Source organism: Pteropus alecto, unplaced genomic scaffold (genome assembly GCF_000325575.1).
Source record: "Pteropus alecto unplaced genomic scaffold, ASM32557v1 scaffold7, whole genome shotgun sequence".
In the NCBI taxonomy this organism is placed as follows: domain Eukaryota; kingdom Metazoa; phylum Chordata; class Mammalia; order Chiroptera; family Pteropodidae; genus Pteropus; species Pteropus alecto.
Window position 1 is genome coordinate 59,369,584 of NW_006494614.1, and position 20,016 is coordinate 59,389,599.

At 49.0% G+C, this 20,016-nt stretch overlaps 1 protein-coding gene across 1 annotated transcript; it reads right to left on the reverse strand.

The window, feature by feature from the left end:
* Positions 1-8,562: 8,562 nt before the first annotated feature.
* On the reverse strand, positions 8,563-19,634 carry KCNG4 (potassium voltage-gated channel modifier subfamily G member 4). Its single transcript, XM_006926721.1, has 2 exons — positions 18,885-19,634; positions 8,563-9,333 (listed from the first exon to the last, which is right to left on the reverse strand). The coding sequence occupies exons 1-2, from the start codon at positions 19,632-19,634 to the stop codon at positions 8,563-8,565; spliced, it is 1,521 nt and encodes a 506-aa protein (XP_006926783.1).
* Positions 19,635-20,016: the final 382 nt, after the last annotated feature.

The window sequence follows — 20,016 nt, forward strand, 5'->3', positions numbered from 1 at the left end:
AAACTGTCATTGCTCCGTGGTTCAGGGGTGAAAGGACAGTTTAGAAAACACTGGGTACATGCTAAGATGCTGTGGCAAAGCCACATACTCTGGCTTTCGTCAGAATTTATTCTAGACTGTCCATCATCCTCACCTCAAGAGGAGGTTGCCTCCTCTTGCAGAACATGATTCAGAGATTCCCCTCATCACTCTGTTCACAGTCCCATCGATCCAAACTTAGTCACACACCACACCTAGCTGCAGCAATGGCTGAGAAATAGCAATCTACAATGTGGGTGGCTTCCACTACTAAAAGGACATAGGCGAGAATGGTGTTGGCAGTGGTTGGTGGTCTTTCCCACCAACCACTGGGGCTGGGAAGGACTGACAAGATCTACCCTGTGCGAAAAGACTAGGCACTGCAGGGGGCATCACACAGCCAGGAGGGGAGCACAAGCAGATTCCCCAGAGGCTGCAGGTCCAGTGCCTCGTTAGGGAGCCCTGCCCTCTGTCGCCCACTAGTCCCTGACCTCACCTCCTTCTCCACTCCATCATTTCCTCTACTCCAGACACCGCAGCCCTATGCTATCCTTTGAAGGACCAAACCCATTCCTGCCTCAGGACCTTTGCACCTGCTGTTCCTTCTTCCCCAGAGCGTTTCATTCAGAGATCTGCATACTTTGCTCCCTTCACTCCTTCAGGATTTTCTCAAATGTTATGGCTCGGAAAGGCCGTCCGGGTCACCTTTTACAAATTTGCAACCCCTCACTCTGGTAATCTCACTCCTACCCTGCTTTATTCCTTGTCTGTTTCATTCTCTGCTGAATCCCTAGTGCCTGGACCATTGTCTGGCACAATAAAAACTTGTTGATGAATAACTGGAGAACAAATTTGGGGAAAAAAACCACCAGCATACCCTCTTGTCACTGCAGGGGCCTGGTAGCCCAGTGGATCACATCATTGATACCCCAGCCCCTTTCCACAGCCTCACCCATACCCAGTGTCCTCCTCTGACACCCCGGATTCACCTTGCCAGCTGAGGCTAGTGCTCTCCCAGGGTGAGCCTGGAGTCGTTAATTTACTTTCTGAAGATCTCAGTGTCTTTAGCGCAGATGCAAGAATTAAGTAAATGGGAGCATTTGTGTATGTGAGAAGTTTGATGGGGAGGCAGGGAGGCCCACCCTCCTTGTGGGCGAGACTATGTCAGTCTCGCTGCTCACCGTCTTGTCCCTGGTACTGACGTGGTGGCTGGCACACAGCGGCCACTTACTAAGATGAGAGAAAAGGAATCTTCGTGGGAAGGGAAGGATGCTCGCATTTGCTGTCCACCTGCTGAGTGCCAGGCCCTGTCACTAAAGGTAGACATGGGCCAGAGGCAGAAGCTGGTGACTTTTAGACACGTTTATAGGACTGAACAACGGGTCCAGGTCATCATGAAAAGGAAATATTTCATTGTCTAGAGTAGATGTCAGCTGGGAAGCTATCACACTTGGACATCGCCCCTGCTGTGGATGAGGTGGTAATGCATTTGCGTGCGTGTTTTCCCCATAGAGATTTGCTGTTGCACTTCGGGTGCAGATTCTTGTTCCCAGAGTGGCAGATCACCAGAGCTAGCGAAGGTGGCTGGGGAGCCAGACTCCTCACTCCACCGGGGCCAGTGGCCAGGGATATCAGGCCCACGAATGCCTTTGGAAGCTTCTACAGGAAATGAGTATTTTGTCCATGGGGTGCAGGGTAGAAAGGTGGGCCAACTGCTATGACATGCAACCTCTCATTTTCAGCGGGCTACACAGGAGAAGTTTCTTCTTGCTTGAGCAATCCATCGATGCTGGCGGTGCAGGAGTTTGGGGACATGGCTGCTTCCATCTTGCAGCTCCATTGCCCTCAGGGTAGGGCTGGCAAACTTTTTCTGCAAAGGGCCAGAATAAATATCTCCAGCTTGAAGGCCATAACAGTCTCTGTTGCCCACCTCGGCTCTGCTGTTGTAGCCCAAAAGCTCCGTAATCAATATCTGAATGAATGGACCTGGTTGTGTTTCAATAAAGCTTTATTTATAATAATAGACAGTGGGCCAGATGTAATTTACTGATCCCTGCTTTAGGACTTTGAGTATTCTTTGGATCTGCCTGCAACTTGCAGGGTGTGGGGCGGGAAGGAGAATGTAGAGGATCATGCAGGAGTGTTTGCAACCAGCCTGTGGTGGCATGTGCCCCTTCCACCACATTCTACTGACCAGAACTCTAGCCCTGCCTCCCTTGACCTGCAAGGAAGCTGGAAATGTGGTAAGGGAACCAGATGTTGGCAAACCCCTTGCAATCTCAGAAGCCTGTTCAAATCTGGCACCCCTGTGCCCTCTTGTACAGTTACTCCCATCACCACTCTATCCTCCTCGTTCCTAGGACTTACCACAAGCTCTGCTTATCCTGTTTTTTTCCTTTCTTGACTTATTTGTGGTCTGCCTTCCTGCTTTCCTGCCTCCCTCCTCCCCCTTGCCTAGGCCCACACAGGCAACTGATTGCTGTCTCCACTGAGCTAGAACAACATCTGGCACACGGCAGGCACTTAGCAAATACTGCCCTAGGACCCAACCACTGTCCCTTCTGATGTCTGACTTGGCAGTGGCCCTGGGATGGGTGGCCTGTGACCCCTGCCACCCCTCATTTGGGGGACCCTCCCACCTCTTCCCACATCCCAAGGTCAGCCCCATCTTACTGACTGCTGTCTCCACTGAGCTAGAACAACATCTGGCACACGGCAGGCACTTAGCAAATACTGCCCTAGGACCCAACCACTGTCCCTTCTGATGTCTGACTTGGCAGTGGCCCTGGGATGGGTGGCCTGTGACCCCTGCCACCCCTCATTTGGGGGACCCTCCCACCTCTTCCCACATCCCAAGGTCAGCCCCAGCAGCCCCTGAGACTAGACATGCCCCAATATACCAAAGAAGCCACAATATCACTTAACATTGTTTAATGTTTCTCTGGGAGATGAGGGGGTGGGCGGGGTGGAGGTGGGGGTTAGTCCCAAAAGCTTATTTAGGAAGGTGCCAAGGGAAACTGCTGAGCTTTCCGGGGGATCCTATTTCAAGCTGGTCTTTGGCAGTGTACATTGGAAGCTTTTGGAACAGCAAGATTGACTAATTTTAGTTAAGGGTTCCAAAATTGGTTTCCTTTTCCTTGGCTTTGTCCCCCTTACAGAAAAGGTAAGTTATAACCGTCACGCATTCTCCGTGTGTCATCTAGAGCAGGCTGTGCCAAGGCAGGGCTGGGCTCTGTGCAGCCTCAGCCAGGGTCGCTTGGGACGACTGGAGCCACGGGGACCATAGAGACAGCCAGCAGCATTCTTTTTGTTTTCTTTTTAACCGACATCGTGCTCCTGCAAGTGCCTGTTGGTTAGACATCAAATGCTGGACAAGACAGGTACTGGGTGAGGATCTGGAGGCACAGAGCTGAGGGCACTGGATGGGTAGTCCTGGCTTTGCCACTCCGGGGCCGTGTGACTTGCCACCTTACATCCCCTTCTTGGGCCTCTGTGTCCACAACTTTAAAATAGACAGCTTGGGCCTGGTGACCCTCAAGTTCCTTTTAGCTCTAAGAATCCATGAGGCCGGCCCCTCCTGAGTTACAGGGTCAAGGAAGAGCAATGGAGGGTTCCCTCCTGGTGGCAGGTGGAAAGAGATCACCTGCTCTGAGCCTCAGGGACTAGTTTATTTGCGAGGCAGACAATCTCTCCTTTTTGCAGAGGCAGCCTGAGGTGGCCTATGCATACCTGGCCCTCTGGCATATTCTATCTGCACAGGAGCAGAAGTTAATTTTGTGTCGTGTTTGAATACCTCTGGGCCTGGCCAGCACTCCTTAGCTCTCCTTCCCTCTCTCATTCTCCACTTCCCTGCCAGTGTTTCTTGAGGTCACCTCCCAGATAAAGGGCTCATATGTCACCTGAGAGGAGCATGGTGCCCCCAGGTGTGATACTCTAAGAAGAACACAACCTCAGGGATACAGAGTCTGGCCAGGAATGCACAGCCTCAACCTAAGCACAAGGAGACATGAAATGGACAAAAAATGAGACCATTCTATTAAAAGGGGGGTTTTATATTCATCCAAAATTTCAATGTCATCTACATCAAAGGCTGAGGAAAGGTCAAGGTTACAGGAGGCTAAGGAGCTAGGACAAGTAAATGCAACATCTGATCCTACACTCTATTCTGTCCTGGAAGGGAAAAGTCTAAAAAGGATATTATTAGGTCAGCTGACAAAATTGGAACAGACAGAGATTTGATTAAAATATTGCATCCAAGTTAAATATGCCGATGTTCATAACTACACTGTGGTTTTATAAGAGAATATCCTTGCTCTCAGGATCCACACACCTAACGAGATGTTTCGAGTTTCCTGTGCGCTTTATTTTACAGTGGAGTTGGTTTACCTTAGAGCTTCCTGTCTTTTTATTTTGAGGGGGAGTCATGGATTCCTTGAGAATCCGATGAAATCATTGGACACTTTGCACTTTGAAACACATATAACATACACATTCTTCGTCGCATATCATCTCCAGAAGTCACAGACCCTCACGGAAATTCTCGGCTGAGAATCCTCAGACCGAAGGTCTTCTGATCGGCCTTCCAGTTACCACTTTCTAAAGTTCTAAAAGCTAAGGGCATGATGTAGTCAACTTACTCTCACATGGTCCAGAGAAACATACTATGTGTACATAATAAAAAATATATAGAGAGAGAGCAAATAAAGCAAATGGAGGCAGAGAGTTTAATGCCGCTGGAGAGGGGCAGGCAGCTGGGCAAACACAGACATGTAGCCAGGCACTGGCGTGTGCAGCGTCAACGTTGAGCGGGTAGTAACGTGGCACGCAGCTGGTGGGCCGAGATCTCAGTGAACTCCTATTCGGATGTGAACTACTTGTTGATTTTTGCTAAGGAAGCAATTCTGTTGATAGTCGGGGACCTTGGTCTGTTTTTCTTTCTCATCTTTCACCTTGTTTCTTACCTGCTCCTACTTCCAGAATCACACACTGCCCACACTGGGAGGATTTTAACCACCATCTTGCCCACCCTCTTGATGGGATCGACGAGAAAAAGAAGGCCCGGTGAAATCAATTTCTGGGTCCACTGTCTTACAATGAAGGAAGAGTGAGAGTTGGTACCCAAGATATCCCAAGACGACCCTACTTACTCTGCCCAGGATCGCATGGCAGAATGTTGTCATAATCTCGTCTTGAACATTCTCTTTGGGGGTTTGGGCACAGTTTCAGATGAGCCTAAGAGCTGCAGCATGAAATACGAGAAAGAGTACTCTGCTGGGAACTAGGATACTTGGGTTTAACTAAATGAATTGGCTATGTGGCCTCGGGCAGGTGGCTTTCCTTCTCTGAGCCTTGGTCTCTCCATCTTAAAACGTGAGAGTTGATTTACTTAATCTGTTATCCCTTTCGTGAGGTCGTGGATTCCTCTGAGGATCTAATCGTTGGACCCTTTTTCAAAGCTGTGCAGTCTGTGATGCATAATCTCCAGAGGTTCACAGACTTCCTCAAAGAAACTCCCTGCTTAGACTGTCTTCCGATGGGCCTTCCAGTTAACAATTTCTCAGATCCTATAAGCCACCAAAATAGAGTCAGTCGGTGCAGCCCCACTTACTTTGCTTTGAAAAATTAACCCATCCATCCCCAAGTCACTTTTGGGGCTCAACTCTGTCTAAAGAGATGTTGAACCAACATTTTTAAGTTATCTCTGGGAGATGTATATATGACATAACATGAAAATGGACTGAAGTAGAAGCCATTAGCTCTTTACCAACAGCTGAAAAATTTTTCCCTTTGGCTACAGTCACACCCATTGGCCTCAGATAAAACGAGCCCTTCTGGGAATCACAAAACTCCTTCCAGCCAATGGGGATAAAAAGACCACCTAGCACCTTGCTTGTCCTCTCTACATCATCCAATCAGCATGAAGGAAAGGCTGCTCTGCAAGGCTAGACTAGTCCTTCAGGGTATTACTTGGGAGAAAAAAAATAGAGCATTTAATTAAGCCTCACATGTGAGCAATCGATTTCAATTTTCCACTTCTAATTTAGTAAAGAATTTCCATTGGGTGTGTACTAAGACACTGTAGAACCTTGTAACGTTGGTGTTGGGCTCACCTATTTTTCTTTCCGTCCCTGCCTGCTTTTGATCAGATAACTGCTATGTGAAACAGAGGAAAATGAAGATGCTTGGGTGGAAACCAGTCCTAGCGACAGGCAGAGTTGGAGTGAGGATATTGCATCAGGCACTCAGCGCAGAAAAGGTCTCCAATCAGAAGAGGGAGGGCCGATGTGGGGTCTGATGTGGGTTTCAGGCCTTCCAGTGATTGTCAAAGATTGTTCCCTGGTCCAAGGTGAGCAGCTCAGTTTAAGGGGCCGTGGACATGCACTGATTGAAAGTGGGTAAGGTGTTCAGAAATTTGCGATTTTTTAAAAAATTGTTACTTACAAATGTTACACTTTGGGGTCCAAAGTTCTCCACCCACATAGACGCCCTGAGGGTCTTCGTGGAACTCTAGCCAGAAAACCACAGATCTAGCCCAATCCCTAAAGCTGACAGAGAGGGAAAGGGGCCAAGGTCTCATCTGAATTGTATAAGGGTATGGCCTTCCGTTGTGTGAGCGGCCTCTGTGCTACAATGCGAAGACTTTACTCCATGAAATGTCAGCATGGGAGGGACTGGGATGTGCTCTGCCTATTTTTGGAGTCTAAAGGGATGGGGACATGTGCTCCAGTCAGCTAGGAGGGCACCTGGAGCAGTCAAAGGGCTTCCCCTGAGGCCAAGGCTAGCTTGAAGCCAGATGCTGGTGTGGGCACTCCCCTGGGTCAGAAACTCCAGCTGTATTGACCCTGGCATTGAGGTCAGAGAAAGGTGTGTGATTGGCCCATAGTAGGCCTGCGTTAAATACGAGCAGAATAAATGAACTGCAGGTAACTTGTCCCTAGTGATGAAGTGCCATTGCGCTTACACATAACCTACATCCAATCTGCAGAGCCCTGATTGCCTCGCCACACCCGTTAGTAATCCAGCACACTTTCCCTGGGGGATTTGCAGCCAACAGTGAGTAACTGTGTGGCTGTGTCAAACATGAAAGCTGCTACTGAAACCTCTCCCAGGTGTGTTTTGTGGGGGGACAACAGATGAGATGCCAGGGCTTGGCATCACTTTGTACAATTAATAACTCGCAGGAGGTGGGCCCTTGAATCTTGTCTGAATTGCTCAACCGTTTTCTGTTCCAAACTGTTCTTCCTGCATCCCATCTGCTTGTCATCATCATCCACCCATGCAGTCCCTACAAATCACTTCCTCCTCCAGCATCTCCAATATCTCCTCTCCTTCTAACAAAATGTCCAAATCCTCTGCACAGCACCCACAGTCCACTACCTTCTCACCCCAACCCACTTTTCCAGCTTTGCCTCTCAAATATCCCTCCACATTCAACTCCTCCTATGTTTCTGTGAAGCCCTTTGCGAGTCGACTGCTCAGGATTCATTGCTATTTTCCTCTCTAGTCTTAGCATGCAATGCTTTTATCTCAAATGACTTGGTCCTGCATCTGCCTCCTACACTGGATGCAAAGGGCCAAATCTGTTCATGAATGAATGGATACATAAGTAAATACATTTAAATATAAGCTGAGAATTTCTATCCTCTGGCATCAGGGGCATGGTCCAGGGGGTCAGTGAGTGGCAGAACCCAAGGCTGACCTGAAGCAACACTGCATCTGTGGTGGCTTAGCTATGAAGGTGAAAAACTGAGGTCTCTGCAGTCCTGGAGGAACAAGCAGTAGAATCGATTCTCTCAAGGGACAATGAAGAGCCCTGCAAGAGTTAGCCTCTGTCCTGGCCAAGGACTGGGTAATTGGAGAATATCCCACCTGGAATCCAGTTAGCCAAGAAGAGGCTGCTGTGCTAGCAAGTGGCACCCATGCCCAGGTCTCAAGCAAGTCAAGAGGAATGGCAAGCTTGTCGCCCTGCCCGATTTAATGCAAAGAGGCACTTCGGCCTCCTTGACTAAGAGCTTCCAGAGCTGGGCGGGGGGCGGGGGGGCGCTGCACTAGGAAAACCATTGGCGGTGGTGAACGGAGAGAGAACATGTTGATCTCTGCTGGAACCCATGATAGGCCGGGTGGGGAAATCTGATCAGATGGGTTTGCAATGACTGGACCCTCCAGGAAAGAGTCTTAAGGGAGGAACAGAATTCTGTAGGCTTGGTTCTGCGGACATCTGGGACCAGCTTGAGCTGGGGTGTTGAAGACTCTGCTGGGAAGGAAATAAGAAAGCCTGACTTAACCCAGCAAAACTGGATGTGCTCAGTGATGGGCAGGGAGAGAGGAAAAAGCCAAGTGACATCGATAAGGTCAGCCCAGATTGTCATGGCCAGTCAAGAATCACAGCGACCCATGTCTTTGGCCTTGAGCTCCTCCTAGCTTTGGAAGTATTCCCTGAGCTCTGGAAGCATATCACCATTTTATCTATGCCTGGTGTTCTTGAGCCCATATTAGCCAAGGGGGATGGGTTGAAGTCCCAGCATATTCATGAGAGGTTTTTAGTTAAATATATTTGATGGGCGAGGTGGGTCCCTCCAGAATCAGGTCATCCACGTCTTTCAGAAGTTCACGTTCACTGGCAGTGGTAGAGTTTTGCAGGCGGCGGAGGCGGGTCTGGAGCTGCTCCTGCTCCTTCTTGAGTTCCAGGTAGGAGTGTGAGAAGGTGTGGAAGATGGATGTGGCTGGGAAGGCCATGATGAGGATCCCACTCAGGATGCTGCTGAGGGCCACCACCTGGCCCGGCACACTGCGCGGGACCATGTCGCCGTAGCCCACTGTCGTCATGGAGATGACCGCCCACCAGTAGGAGGCCGGGATGCTGGTGAACTCCAGGACCCGGCCAGACTCATTCTCGGCCACATAGACCAGAGGGGAGAAGAGGGTGATGGCCACGCAGAGGAAGAGGAGGAGCAGGCCGAACTCCCGCGTGCAGCGGCGCACGGTGAGGCCCAGCGTCTGCAGCCCGAGCGAGTGGCGGGCCAGGCGCATGACGTAGAGGATGCGCAGTGCCCGTAGCACGCGCAGTGCCAGCCCTACCTTCTCCAGGTAGGAGCTGCTGCTCTGCCTCTCGCTGTCCTCCTGGGGTTCCTCGGACACCGCCAGGGACACGTAGTAGGGGGAGATGGCTAGGATGTCGATGATGTTCAGGGGGCCTTGGAAGAACTGGCACTTGTTCCGGGCCTGGACAAACCGCAGGCAGAACTCCAGGGAAAACCAGGCTACGCAGACGGTCTCCACGATGAAAATGTAGTAGCACTTCTGAGAGCACTCACCCTAAAGAGGCAACAAAACGCAGGGTGGTGAGTGGAGGGGCAACAGCGCTGGGGGGAAATATCCATGTGGAAAAGAGATTCCATATTTCTAGATTGATATAGATATCAATATTGATATAGGGATATAGGGAATCAATATTGATATAGATATAAATTCCATATACGTAGATTCCATATATAAAGATTCAATGCATTCTATATATTATCTATCTACACTGATTGAGCTGTGCTGTAGACTGTTAGTTGTCCACCAAAATCCCCTTTTTACATAGCTATCAAATTGTGATTGGGCATGTGGCTGGTTAGCTAGATCAGAGACCACCTTTCTAGTTTCCCTTGCAGGTAGATGTGGCTAAATAATTAAGTCCCCGCCTGTGGGATGTAAATAGAAGTGATATATGCCACCTCCGGTTCCAGGAATTAAGATGTTGGTGTGAATTTCTGCACACCCTCCCTGGGAGCTGGGACAGTTCTCTTGGCCCTGCAACCCAGCTTAGAACCAGCAGATTAGACCAACGCTGCAGTGGAAAATGAGGCATCAAGGTGAAAAAAATCCGGGTCTCAGAATGAGACTACCCATCACCTTGATTGCTCTTTGTGAGAGAAATCGACTTCTATTTCCTTTAAACCCATTCTGCCTTGGAGCTTCTTTGTTATAGAAGCCAAACTTCACCTTTTTCCAATATAAGCTTCTCTTGCATACCAGACACTGTTCTAGTGTAGTCACCTAAGCCCCACAGTGACGCAGGCATTACGACTTTACTTTATGGCCCAGGACATGTTTCTGGCAGTGAAATGACTTGCCTGAGCTCACATACATAGTAGACGATCTCTCAGTCACCATACTCTGTTTTGTAACTTCTTTGCCTGCCATCTCTTATTCATTCCTCCAACAAAAATGTATGGAGGGTTCGCCTTGTGCCAGGATCCGAGCTAGGCTCTGGGGGTAAAGCACTAGAGAAGCAGATATCGTTTCTGGGGGCTTGGAGGCTCGTGGGGCAGAGAGAGCTCCCACATCCTTAGAATGGTCCTGTGACATGGATTGCATCTGTTCATACAGGGTCTGTTTCTCTGGGAGATTCCAGCTATGTGGGGGCTGTCGTGGATTCATTTTTGTATCATTCACACACCTTGCCTCTCCTACCAGCCCCTCTGCTACTCTAAGTGTGGTCCTCGAGCCAGAAACAGCACTTTCTCCTGGGAGCTTGTTAGAAACACAGAATCTTGGGCCCTACTGCATCCCCAAAGAATCACAATCTACATTTTAACAAATTTGAGAAGCACTGGTCCAGTGTAGTGGTTCGTAGCCTTGGTTGCACATCAGAATCACCTGGGACAGGTGGAAGTCGGGGGTGCTTTGAAAAAAAATCCCGATGTCTGGGCTGGGACCTCAGAGATTCTAATTTAATTGATTTAGGTTTGAGCCTGAGCAGTAGAATTTTTTAGAATCCCATAAATGATTCTAATGTGGAGTCAGAGTTGAAAATAGTATATATACGATGGATGAGTAAATGAATGACTGAAGCCAGTTGCCTCAGTAAAAAGCAACATGTTGACAACTGCAGTTTTCTTTGGATTAAAAGGCTCTGAAGTGGAAAAAGAAATTATTTCCAGTGCCTGAGCCCACAGGAATACTAAATTGAAATGTCCTTTATGTCTGGCTGCTGGTCTGTCCTGATCTCTGTTTGCCTGTCCAGGGCTGGGCAGCTTTCTCTCTTAACTCGTATCTGGGCTACCAAGGGGTGGGAGACTGTGGGAGTCCTGTTGAGGTCATGGAGTCCAGAGCATCTCAAATTCCACAGGCTCAAATTCCACACTTCTACTTCTGCAGGCATCCCATTTGGTCCCTCTGGACTTTCAGTTTTATACCCTGGAAGTTGTTTTGATGAATAGAGACCAAACATGTAAACTAGCTAGCAGGCTGCAGGACCTGCAGGCACATGGTACAGTGTAGCTATCTTTATGAGATGATTGACTGATCACAGACATAGTCTGCTTGGTCAGTTTAAGGGTGACAATATCCTTCTGTTACCACTGGACTTTATAGGAAGCTGAGGAAATTCTCCAACACACTGGGAGGTCTTTGCCATGACTGCCCGGGTTTGCTTCAGGATACTGGAGGTCTCGGGAATTTGGGATTCCAGTTCCCCAATCCTGCTACAAATTTGCTGTGTGACCAAGCAGTGGTTACTGCCCCTCTCTGTGCTTCAGTTTCCAATAAAGAGGTTGGAACAGTATCAGTATTTCTCAAAGCTGATTCAGAATATCCTGCATCAGACTCTCCCAGGATGCTCATTATAAATACAGAATCTTGGGCCCCCATCACAAAATCAAAACCTTGGAGTAGCGCCCAGGGACCTGCATTTTGGCAAAAACCCTTGTTGACTCAGAGGCACCTGGAAGTTTTTCTGAATCTGGCCCAGATTCTTCCCTACAAAGCCTCTTTCATCTCTAACATTCTGGGAGTTTTCCTTCCGGCTTAGGAGACACTTATAGCTGAGTATAACCGTTCTAGACTAGTGACCCCAAATCTCAGGAAGGTGACTCCTGAGAGGTGGAGAAAGCTCTGTGGGTCCTTCCTTTGCCTCCAGTGCTGGCTTTTGGATATTCAAGTCATGCACCACCCACCTCCTTCCTGGGGCCTGGCCCTGGCCCTGGCAAGCCGGCCGCCTCCCTGCACTGCAGCAAGCTCTGCCCCATGTCCCGCCACCCCCCTACCCCGCCCCCCACCCCTGGGCACTGCTGCTCCGCTCCACATCCTTAAAGCAGCTTCCCAGCACTGGGCCTCAGGGAAATGCCCCGTTAGCAGCCAGTGTCGGGGTGGTGGGGATTCGTGGGGCTCACGCTAAGGAAATAATTCCAAGGCCAGCCAATATTTGAAGAAAATAGAAAGGAAAGAAAAAAGTTACTTTTTCTCTCGCCCATAAAGTTTCTGGTTGTTTTTTGTAAGTGGAGCGAACCACTCATTCTTGTTTGCCCAGAACCTTCTGGGTTTGAGCATGGAAAGTCTCAGGTCACCATGACCCCCTTAGTCCTGGGCAAAACAGAGTGCTGGTCATCCTCATGTCGCCAGCGAAAATGAGGTATATTCTGGTTCCTTCGTACATGAGTCAGCCTAGGAAAGCTGGGAGTGTGAGCGATGCAACCACATGGATGAATCTGACAGACAGAATGTGGGCAAGATAAGGCTGGTGGATGTCTCCGTTTATGTGACGTTCAAGAACGGGCAAAACTCCCCTGGGCTGAGCAACATCACCAAAACAGCGGCCGCCTCTGGGTGGGTAGGGATCGACTGTGAAAGGACACGAGAGAATTTGGGGGGATGATACGGATATCCCATTTTAAACTGGACGGGTAAGATTGGTGCATTTCAATGTATACAAATTTTACCTATAAAACTGTAAAACATAAAATGAATAATAATAAGCAACCGGGGATAGGGAGGGGGAGGAGAGAGAAAGAATAAGAATGGCGGATGTGGAGAGTTGTGGGGACTTCGGGTGCATTATATTATTCTGTTTACCTTGTAAGTACCTGAAATTTTCCATCATGAAGAGTTGACAATAAAAAAGGTCAGAAATCAAAACCACAATAAGATACCAATCCACACTCACTAGTATAACTATGATTCTAAGGACAAAAAATAACAAGGGTTGGCAAGGATGTGGAGAAATTAGAACCCCCAAGCATTGCGAGCGGGAATGTAAAATGGTACAACGATTGTGAAAAGCAGGTTGGTGGTCCCTCAAAAAGTTAAGCATACATTTGCTATCTAATCCAGCACGTCCACTCCGAGACATATACCAGAGGAACTGAAAACAGGCGTCCACCCCAAAACTCGTACACAAATGTCCATGGCAGCCAAAAAATGGAAACAACCTAAATGCCCATCACCTGATGAATGGATCAACAAAATGTGCTCTATCTGTACAATGAAATATTACTCAGCCATAAAGAAGGATGAAGTACTGATTCGTGCTTTGACATGGATGAACCACGAAAACTTTATGCTTAGTGAAAGAAGCGAGACACAAAAGTCCAGATATTGTATCGTTCCATTTATATGAAGTGTCCAGAAAGGGCAAACCCGTGGAGACGGAAAGTATATTCATGGTTGCCTCGGGCTGAGGGGAGTGGGGGCAACGGGGAGGAGCTGGTAACATGTTCACGGTTTCCTTTTGGGGTGATAAAATTGTTCTCAAATTAGATAGTGGTAATGACCGCACAACTCTATACTAAAACCCAGTGATTTGTGCACTTTAAGAGGGTGAATAGTTGAGTGCGTGATTTATATCTTAGCAAAAAAGAAACCAGGGTCTGAGTCTGAAGGGGCTGAGTCAGTCCCGGCTGCGGATGCATGAGTGCTGGTCCCGCAGCCTTGCCCCGACTCCCTTTCCAAAGCTGCAGAGCAGAGCGGCTTTGAAAGGCTCTGGGGTAAGAGGGCAGGCAGGGCTTTCCGAGGGCAAAGTCACTGTCCTTGAGGGCAAAGTCACTGTCCATCTGGACAGGCTGCCCGGCAGACCGCCGCAGGTTCAGTAAGGGCCAGTTTTAGAACTTCCATGTGGGAGGGATTCAGGGCCGAATTCTTGACCTTGGAGCTTTTCTCACACCCTTCTCTCTCTCACGTCAAAGCCTGCCAACTCCCCCTTGGGAATATGGCCAGATTCAGCCACTTCTCACCTCCTCTTTAGCTCAGTGCTGGTCCCATTGCTCCATTCAGCAGCTGGGGCCTCCCTCTCTCCCCCCACCCCTCTCCTGCCTGTGATCTTCCTCATTTGTGCCTCTGGCTCTGGCCTCAGGTCCCGGCAGCTTCCTCTGAGACTCTTTGGGGCCTGGCCCTGCTGACTCATTCCTCTCCCTGGCTTCCCCCTCCTCTCTGCCATCTCTCCCCTCCTTTACACCCCTTCTACAACTCTCCCCCTACTCCCCCTTCACCTTGAGCTGTAGTCCCTCCGCCCCAGGTCTTCTCCCTCCCCTGCACGCCCTCTTCCCAGCTGCCCCAACTCCCCAATGCTGGGACACAGGGGCTCTGAGAGTGTTGGGGCTAAGCAGATGTGGCTAGGAACTAGGCACGGAGGAGGCGAAGGGAGCATGACTAGGCAGGAGGAACAGCGTGAACTACACAGACTCAGGAAAAGTGGGCCCTATCCAGGAAGTGGGGAACACTTCTTATTGGTTGGAAAATAGGCAGACTCAGCTGGCAGGAGAAAAAAACAAAAATTAAAAAAAAAAAAAAAAACAGGTTAAGACGAACTCCCTAGAGCAATTACCAAATGTCACCGAACACAGGGAAGCTACAAAGAGCGGACAGCTCTTTATGAAGCTGATTCATGATCCAAGGAAAGGACAGGAGAGGAGGAGAAGCTGGCTCCAGCACCGGGCTTTTTATCAAAGGTGGGGAGGTGGAAATTGCAGCCCAAAAGTTGAGTTGCACCCACATAAGGAGGGCATTGTTCCTGGAAACGAACAGAGAAGACATTTGAGCCGACTGGACGCTGACTTTGCTACTGCCATTTGGGTTCCATGGAGCTGAAGGGAAAGTTGATGAGCAAAGCAGATGAGCAGGTGGAAGGGGTGTGACCTGAGTCTCAAAGGGTAGATAAAAACAGTGAGTGTTCACTCTGTGTCGGCACATGATAAATAGGATCATTCAGCCCTAGTGCCACCCTCTGAGCAGGTGTTATCATTATCCGCTTTTATAGGAAACAGAGGCACAGAGAAATAGGGTGACTCATCCAAGGACAGAGCCAGGGAGCACTACAGCTGAGATTCGAACCCAGGACTAGCAAAATAGAAATTCTGGCTCCTTTCCATGATGAGGTACCGTCTGTCTGAAGCCATTAGGATAGCTCCGTAACAGGAAAGAGCGAGAAAGAGAGGAGGCGTGAGTGTTCAGCTACAGCTGGCCGTGACTTTCAGCCTCCCCCAGTGGGAGGGAAGGTATTCTCAGCAGCGGAGCTGCCGGCAAAGACTGAGGCTGTGTGGAAGGGCGCGAGGGATGAATGGCAGGGCTGACAAACTTGGCAGAAGACTTGGGCGGAGGGAAGCAAAGAACCTGGGAAATGGCAGCATTCATCATCAGATGGATTGGTGAACAAATGGTGGCATATCAGACAGTGGAATATTATTCAGCTGCAGAAGGGAATGAAGTGCTGACACACACTACGACATAGATAAACCTTGAAAACATTATGCTGAGTGAGAGAAGCCAGACACAAGGGACCCCGTATGGTACGATTCCATTTATATGAAATGTCTGATGTAGGTAAATCCATAGAGACAGAAAGTAGATTAGTGGTTGCCGGTGGGAGAGATGGGGAGTGACTACCTAATGGGCTTGGGGTTTATTCTGGAGTGGTGAAAATGCTTTGGAACTTGATAGAGGTGTTGGCTGCTCAACACTGTGACTCTAGTAAGTTGCCACCGAACTAATTGCTCACTTTAAGATGGTTAATTTTGTGTTATGAGAATTTCACCTCAATTTTTAAATATAGAGTACAGATGATGGGAACATAAGTTGTAAAAAGGTAAGAAATTTGTCTTCTTTTATATCCAACACCTAGAAGAATATACCTAGAAGAAATACTTAACTATTGTCAAAGGAATGAAAAAATAAATGTTGTAATTTCCTGTTAACAAGTACCTAATGAGTGGATAATGATGATGAAGATGATTACATTTATTGAGCACTTTTTTGTGTCACTACTTACAAGTTATTGTTCTAACTACTTACAAGAATGACTCGTTTAATCTTCACTGGAAAGGGCTAACAGCATCCCCATTTTACAGATAAGGCAACTGAGGCCCAAAGTGGTTGACTTTCCTGAGATCAATGAGTTCATAACTGGGTAAGGCCGAGATTCACACCCAGAACATCTGCAGTCTGAAGCATCATACTGGACAGAGAAGCAGTTCACAGAGTCTGGCTGCCTCAGAAACACTAAGTGTCACTGAGGCCGAGTGTCTGGACCATATGTGGAGTGGCCCAGCATTGGAAGACTTTTTTAGAGCCAAGCCGAGGTGAACGCAAATCTTGGCCCCTCTGCATACTGTGAGCTTAAGAAAGTGATCAAACTTCTCTGAGCTTCAGTGTCCTCATCTGTAAAATGGGGTATCTACTTTCCAAAGCTACAAGGATCCAGTCTGTTCTGTCAAATGCCAGCCAGCCTCATGAGGGCCGCTTCATAACCATCATTCTTTCATCCCATCGTGGATGGGCTCCTCCAAAAAGTCCGGCAAAGTCTCAGTGCTTCTGGGGGTGCTCAGGTACTTGGCTTGGTCCTTTCTGTCTATATGGCCTCCTTCTCCCTCCCTTTTAATTTACAACCTTGGCACAGACCTTTCACCCTGATCACCAACTTTACTCCAAGATATGTTGCTGGGAGAAGTTAGAAGAAAAAAGAAAAGGAAGACTGCTTTCTCTGGGGTCCTCTAATTCTCCAACTCAGCATTACATCGCTCCTGTGTCTGATGGAAGGCTTCTGTGGGTCATATCCCAGGTGTGTTTGCCCCTGCAGGTGGCATTAATTTATGAGTGAATACTGCCAGGGCCTCACAGGATGACTTGGGCCCCCACCCCTCCCAGCAAGACCTCTCCCCAGAAGCAGCCAGCCGAGACCAGCGCCCGTGGCCAGCTCACTGAATCACTGCCCTCAGACTGACATTCCTGAGGGCAAACGTGTGGTGGGAGACACATCATCTTTTTGTGTAAATGTAAGGACATGGTCTTGAAAGAACAAAGACAGCCCAGTCCTCAGCTTCCTGGCTCCCTCAATTACTATTATTAGTGAGACCGGGAAATAGACACTTGCATGAGGGCCACAGCCTCTCTCGGGGCAGCACACAGAAAGGCACTACGGCCCTCTCACCCCCGGAACAACAACGGCAGCCTGATTCCTCCGCTCACGCTTGGGGCTACGCGGTTCGGCGGGCCTCCTGCCCACCTCTAGTTTGATTTTCTGAGTTTCCATTAAGCCAAGCATAGGTTCATACCCTAGGTAATTTTCAAAGCATTAGGCTTTGAAAAGAACTTGCCCCTCTGCACGGTCTAAATCCCGGTTCCCTGAAAATCTCTAAGAGGAACAAGCTGGTGGAAATCCAGGCGTCCTTCCTCAGAAACTGGGATCAAGGGCACCCTTGGGTGCTGGAGGACAGAGGCCACTTATTTTGTCTTAATCTTTTTACAGCCGTGTCCATATCGAAATATTTCTGTGAATGAGCAGGTTTTTAAATCACATGATATCATGCTAAAGAATGAAAAAAATGCCTACGATTGGAGCTACAGTCCTCTACGGGGAAAAAAGCTGGTTAAAGTTGAAACATTTTGGTTGGTTTGCTTTAGGACAAAACATTTATAGGCGGGACAAGATGCATTTTATTCAACAAATAATCAGTGAGAGCCTATTCTTTGTGAGGAATGGGCTGGTTCTCCATCCTAAGTCCTCTCTATCTGGAAAGTTCTCTGATCCTACCATATTGCCCTGGAATATATCTTTAAGGGGAGGGAATTTATATCGACTGACAATGGTTATAGGCCACAAACAGTGCGCAGTGTCTTACGTATGCGTTTCGTTTATGGGCCCCTCCACCTACTATAATGTAAGCTCTCTAAGTTAGGGTGATGGGGAGACATAGAGGAGTATAGAGCAGGGCAGGAGTGACATTTAAAACTAGGAAACAACCCAGTTCAACCTAGTTTGAATCTCTCCAATAACCTTCCCAACAAAATATTAGGTTCTTATCTCATTTCTCAGACTATCTGACCCCCTGGGGGCTCTTGGGATCCCCACAGCTCCCTGGAAAGAGAGTGCAGAGTAGGCCAGAAAGCTTTTTGCTTTTGCCTTCTGTGGCAGTCACTTGGAAGTTAACTCATCTCTCAGTTCCAGTGAGTCTGTCCGAGAAGCTCAGGAGCGAAGTAAAAAGCAGAGAAACTGAGGAATGAGTATCTCTGCCACTATCAGCATATTTACTCCAACTCTGAGGAAGCCAAATGCCCTGTGCCTCAGTCTCTTCATTTGAAAACAGAGCTAGGATGCCCACCGAAGGCTGGTTCAAGAAGGCAGGGACTTCTGGCCAGGCATAGTACGCGGCACAGAGTAGCTGCTCAATAAATGCATGGCAAATGCATGGAATGTGTGAAACTTCATAAAAATATTACGCACTTTATGGAGGAGGAAACCGAGGTTCAGAGAAACGAAGCAGTTTGCCAGAGGTCACAGAGCCAGGAGCAGTGAGGCTGGACCTGCCTGGCCCGCGAAGGCCAAGGGTGGCTTTGTCAATGTCCGAGGTTCACTATCAGAGGCAGGGCCACCTCATGACTTTCACGGGTCCAAGGTACTTTTGCCTTCGTGGGCCTCTTCCTCCAAAAAGTACATTAAAAATTATCTTTTTATGACTGCATTGACCTACAGATGAATATGCTCCATGCTGGATAACATGCATTTTTTCTCTCTTGTTTTAAATGACCTTAAAATATTTTCATGGGCCTTAAATCTCGTGGGCCCTGGGCACTGTGCTTGATGGAGAAATGGACCCTGGTCAGAAGCCACTCACCTTGTCCTCCTCGGCCCTCATGTCGGGCATGGTGCTGACACATAGGCTGACCGCTGTGGTGGCCACAAAGAGGATGGACAGACAAGCAAAGACCTTCCCGGGCAGCCCCGACTGCGGGTTTTCCACCGTCTCCCGCAGCCAGTTCATGAAGAGCCCGCAGCGGGAGGTGTCCACGGCAGGGCCGCACGCCTCCCTCCGTTGCAGCAGGGCCTCCTCCCTGCGCAGCTCGGCCAGCTCTTCCAGCTTCGTCATCAGTTTCCGCCAGCAGCATCTCTCCAGGTTGGCTTCTTCAATCCCCCAGTAGGTCAGCTCCTCTTGGAAGGACAGCACGCACATCTCCCGCAGGAGGGCCAGCTTGCCGGCTGCCAGGAAGCTCACGATCATCCCGAAAGCGCTGGGGCTCCTGTCGAAGAAGAATTCCTGGTTGTCCTCATCATAATCGTCGCAGAGCTGGGCGATCTCCTCGTGGTTCCGGCAGAACTTGAGCTTGCTCAAGCGGCTCAGGGGAAACTCGTCCAGCGTGCTCCAGGGAAGGACATACCTCCTGCCCCCCACATTCACCAGGATCTCCTTCTTCAGGTCTGCCGCCGGGGAGGCATCCAGCGCGTCCACCTTCCGGGCCCTGCGGTAGTAAAGGCCCTTGATGGACGGTGGCTCCACGGAGCCAGGCAAGAGATGACTCAAAGGGCTGCAGGAGCCGAAATGATAGTGTCTGGGATGCAGGCCCCTGACTCTGGAAGGCATGGCCATCGCCGAAGATGTCCTGGCACCCCAAGGGAAAAGAACAAGAAAACGGGAGAAATCAGTCTCGGGGCAGAGTCCTAGGTGTCATGCTTGCTTTCCTGCAACTGTATCTGCATTATTCATTCTTTTAATCTTCCATCCAACACAGCTTTATTGGGCACCTACTATATACTTGGGACCTGTCAGTGAACAAAAGAAGACAATGACATCCCTTCCTGATGGAGCACACACTTAAACCTCAGAAGAATCTCCTTGTGGACTGGGTCTTGGGGAGCTCAGTCCTGAGCTGTGCCACTTTCAGGCTGTGTGGTCTTGGGCATGTGCCTTAACTGCTCTGATCTAGCACCGTTCATTTCATGACAAGACTCGTACTAACCTTGCAAGGTCC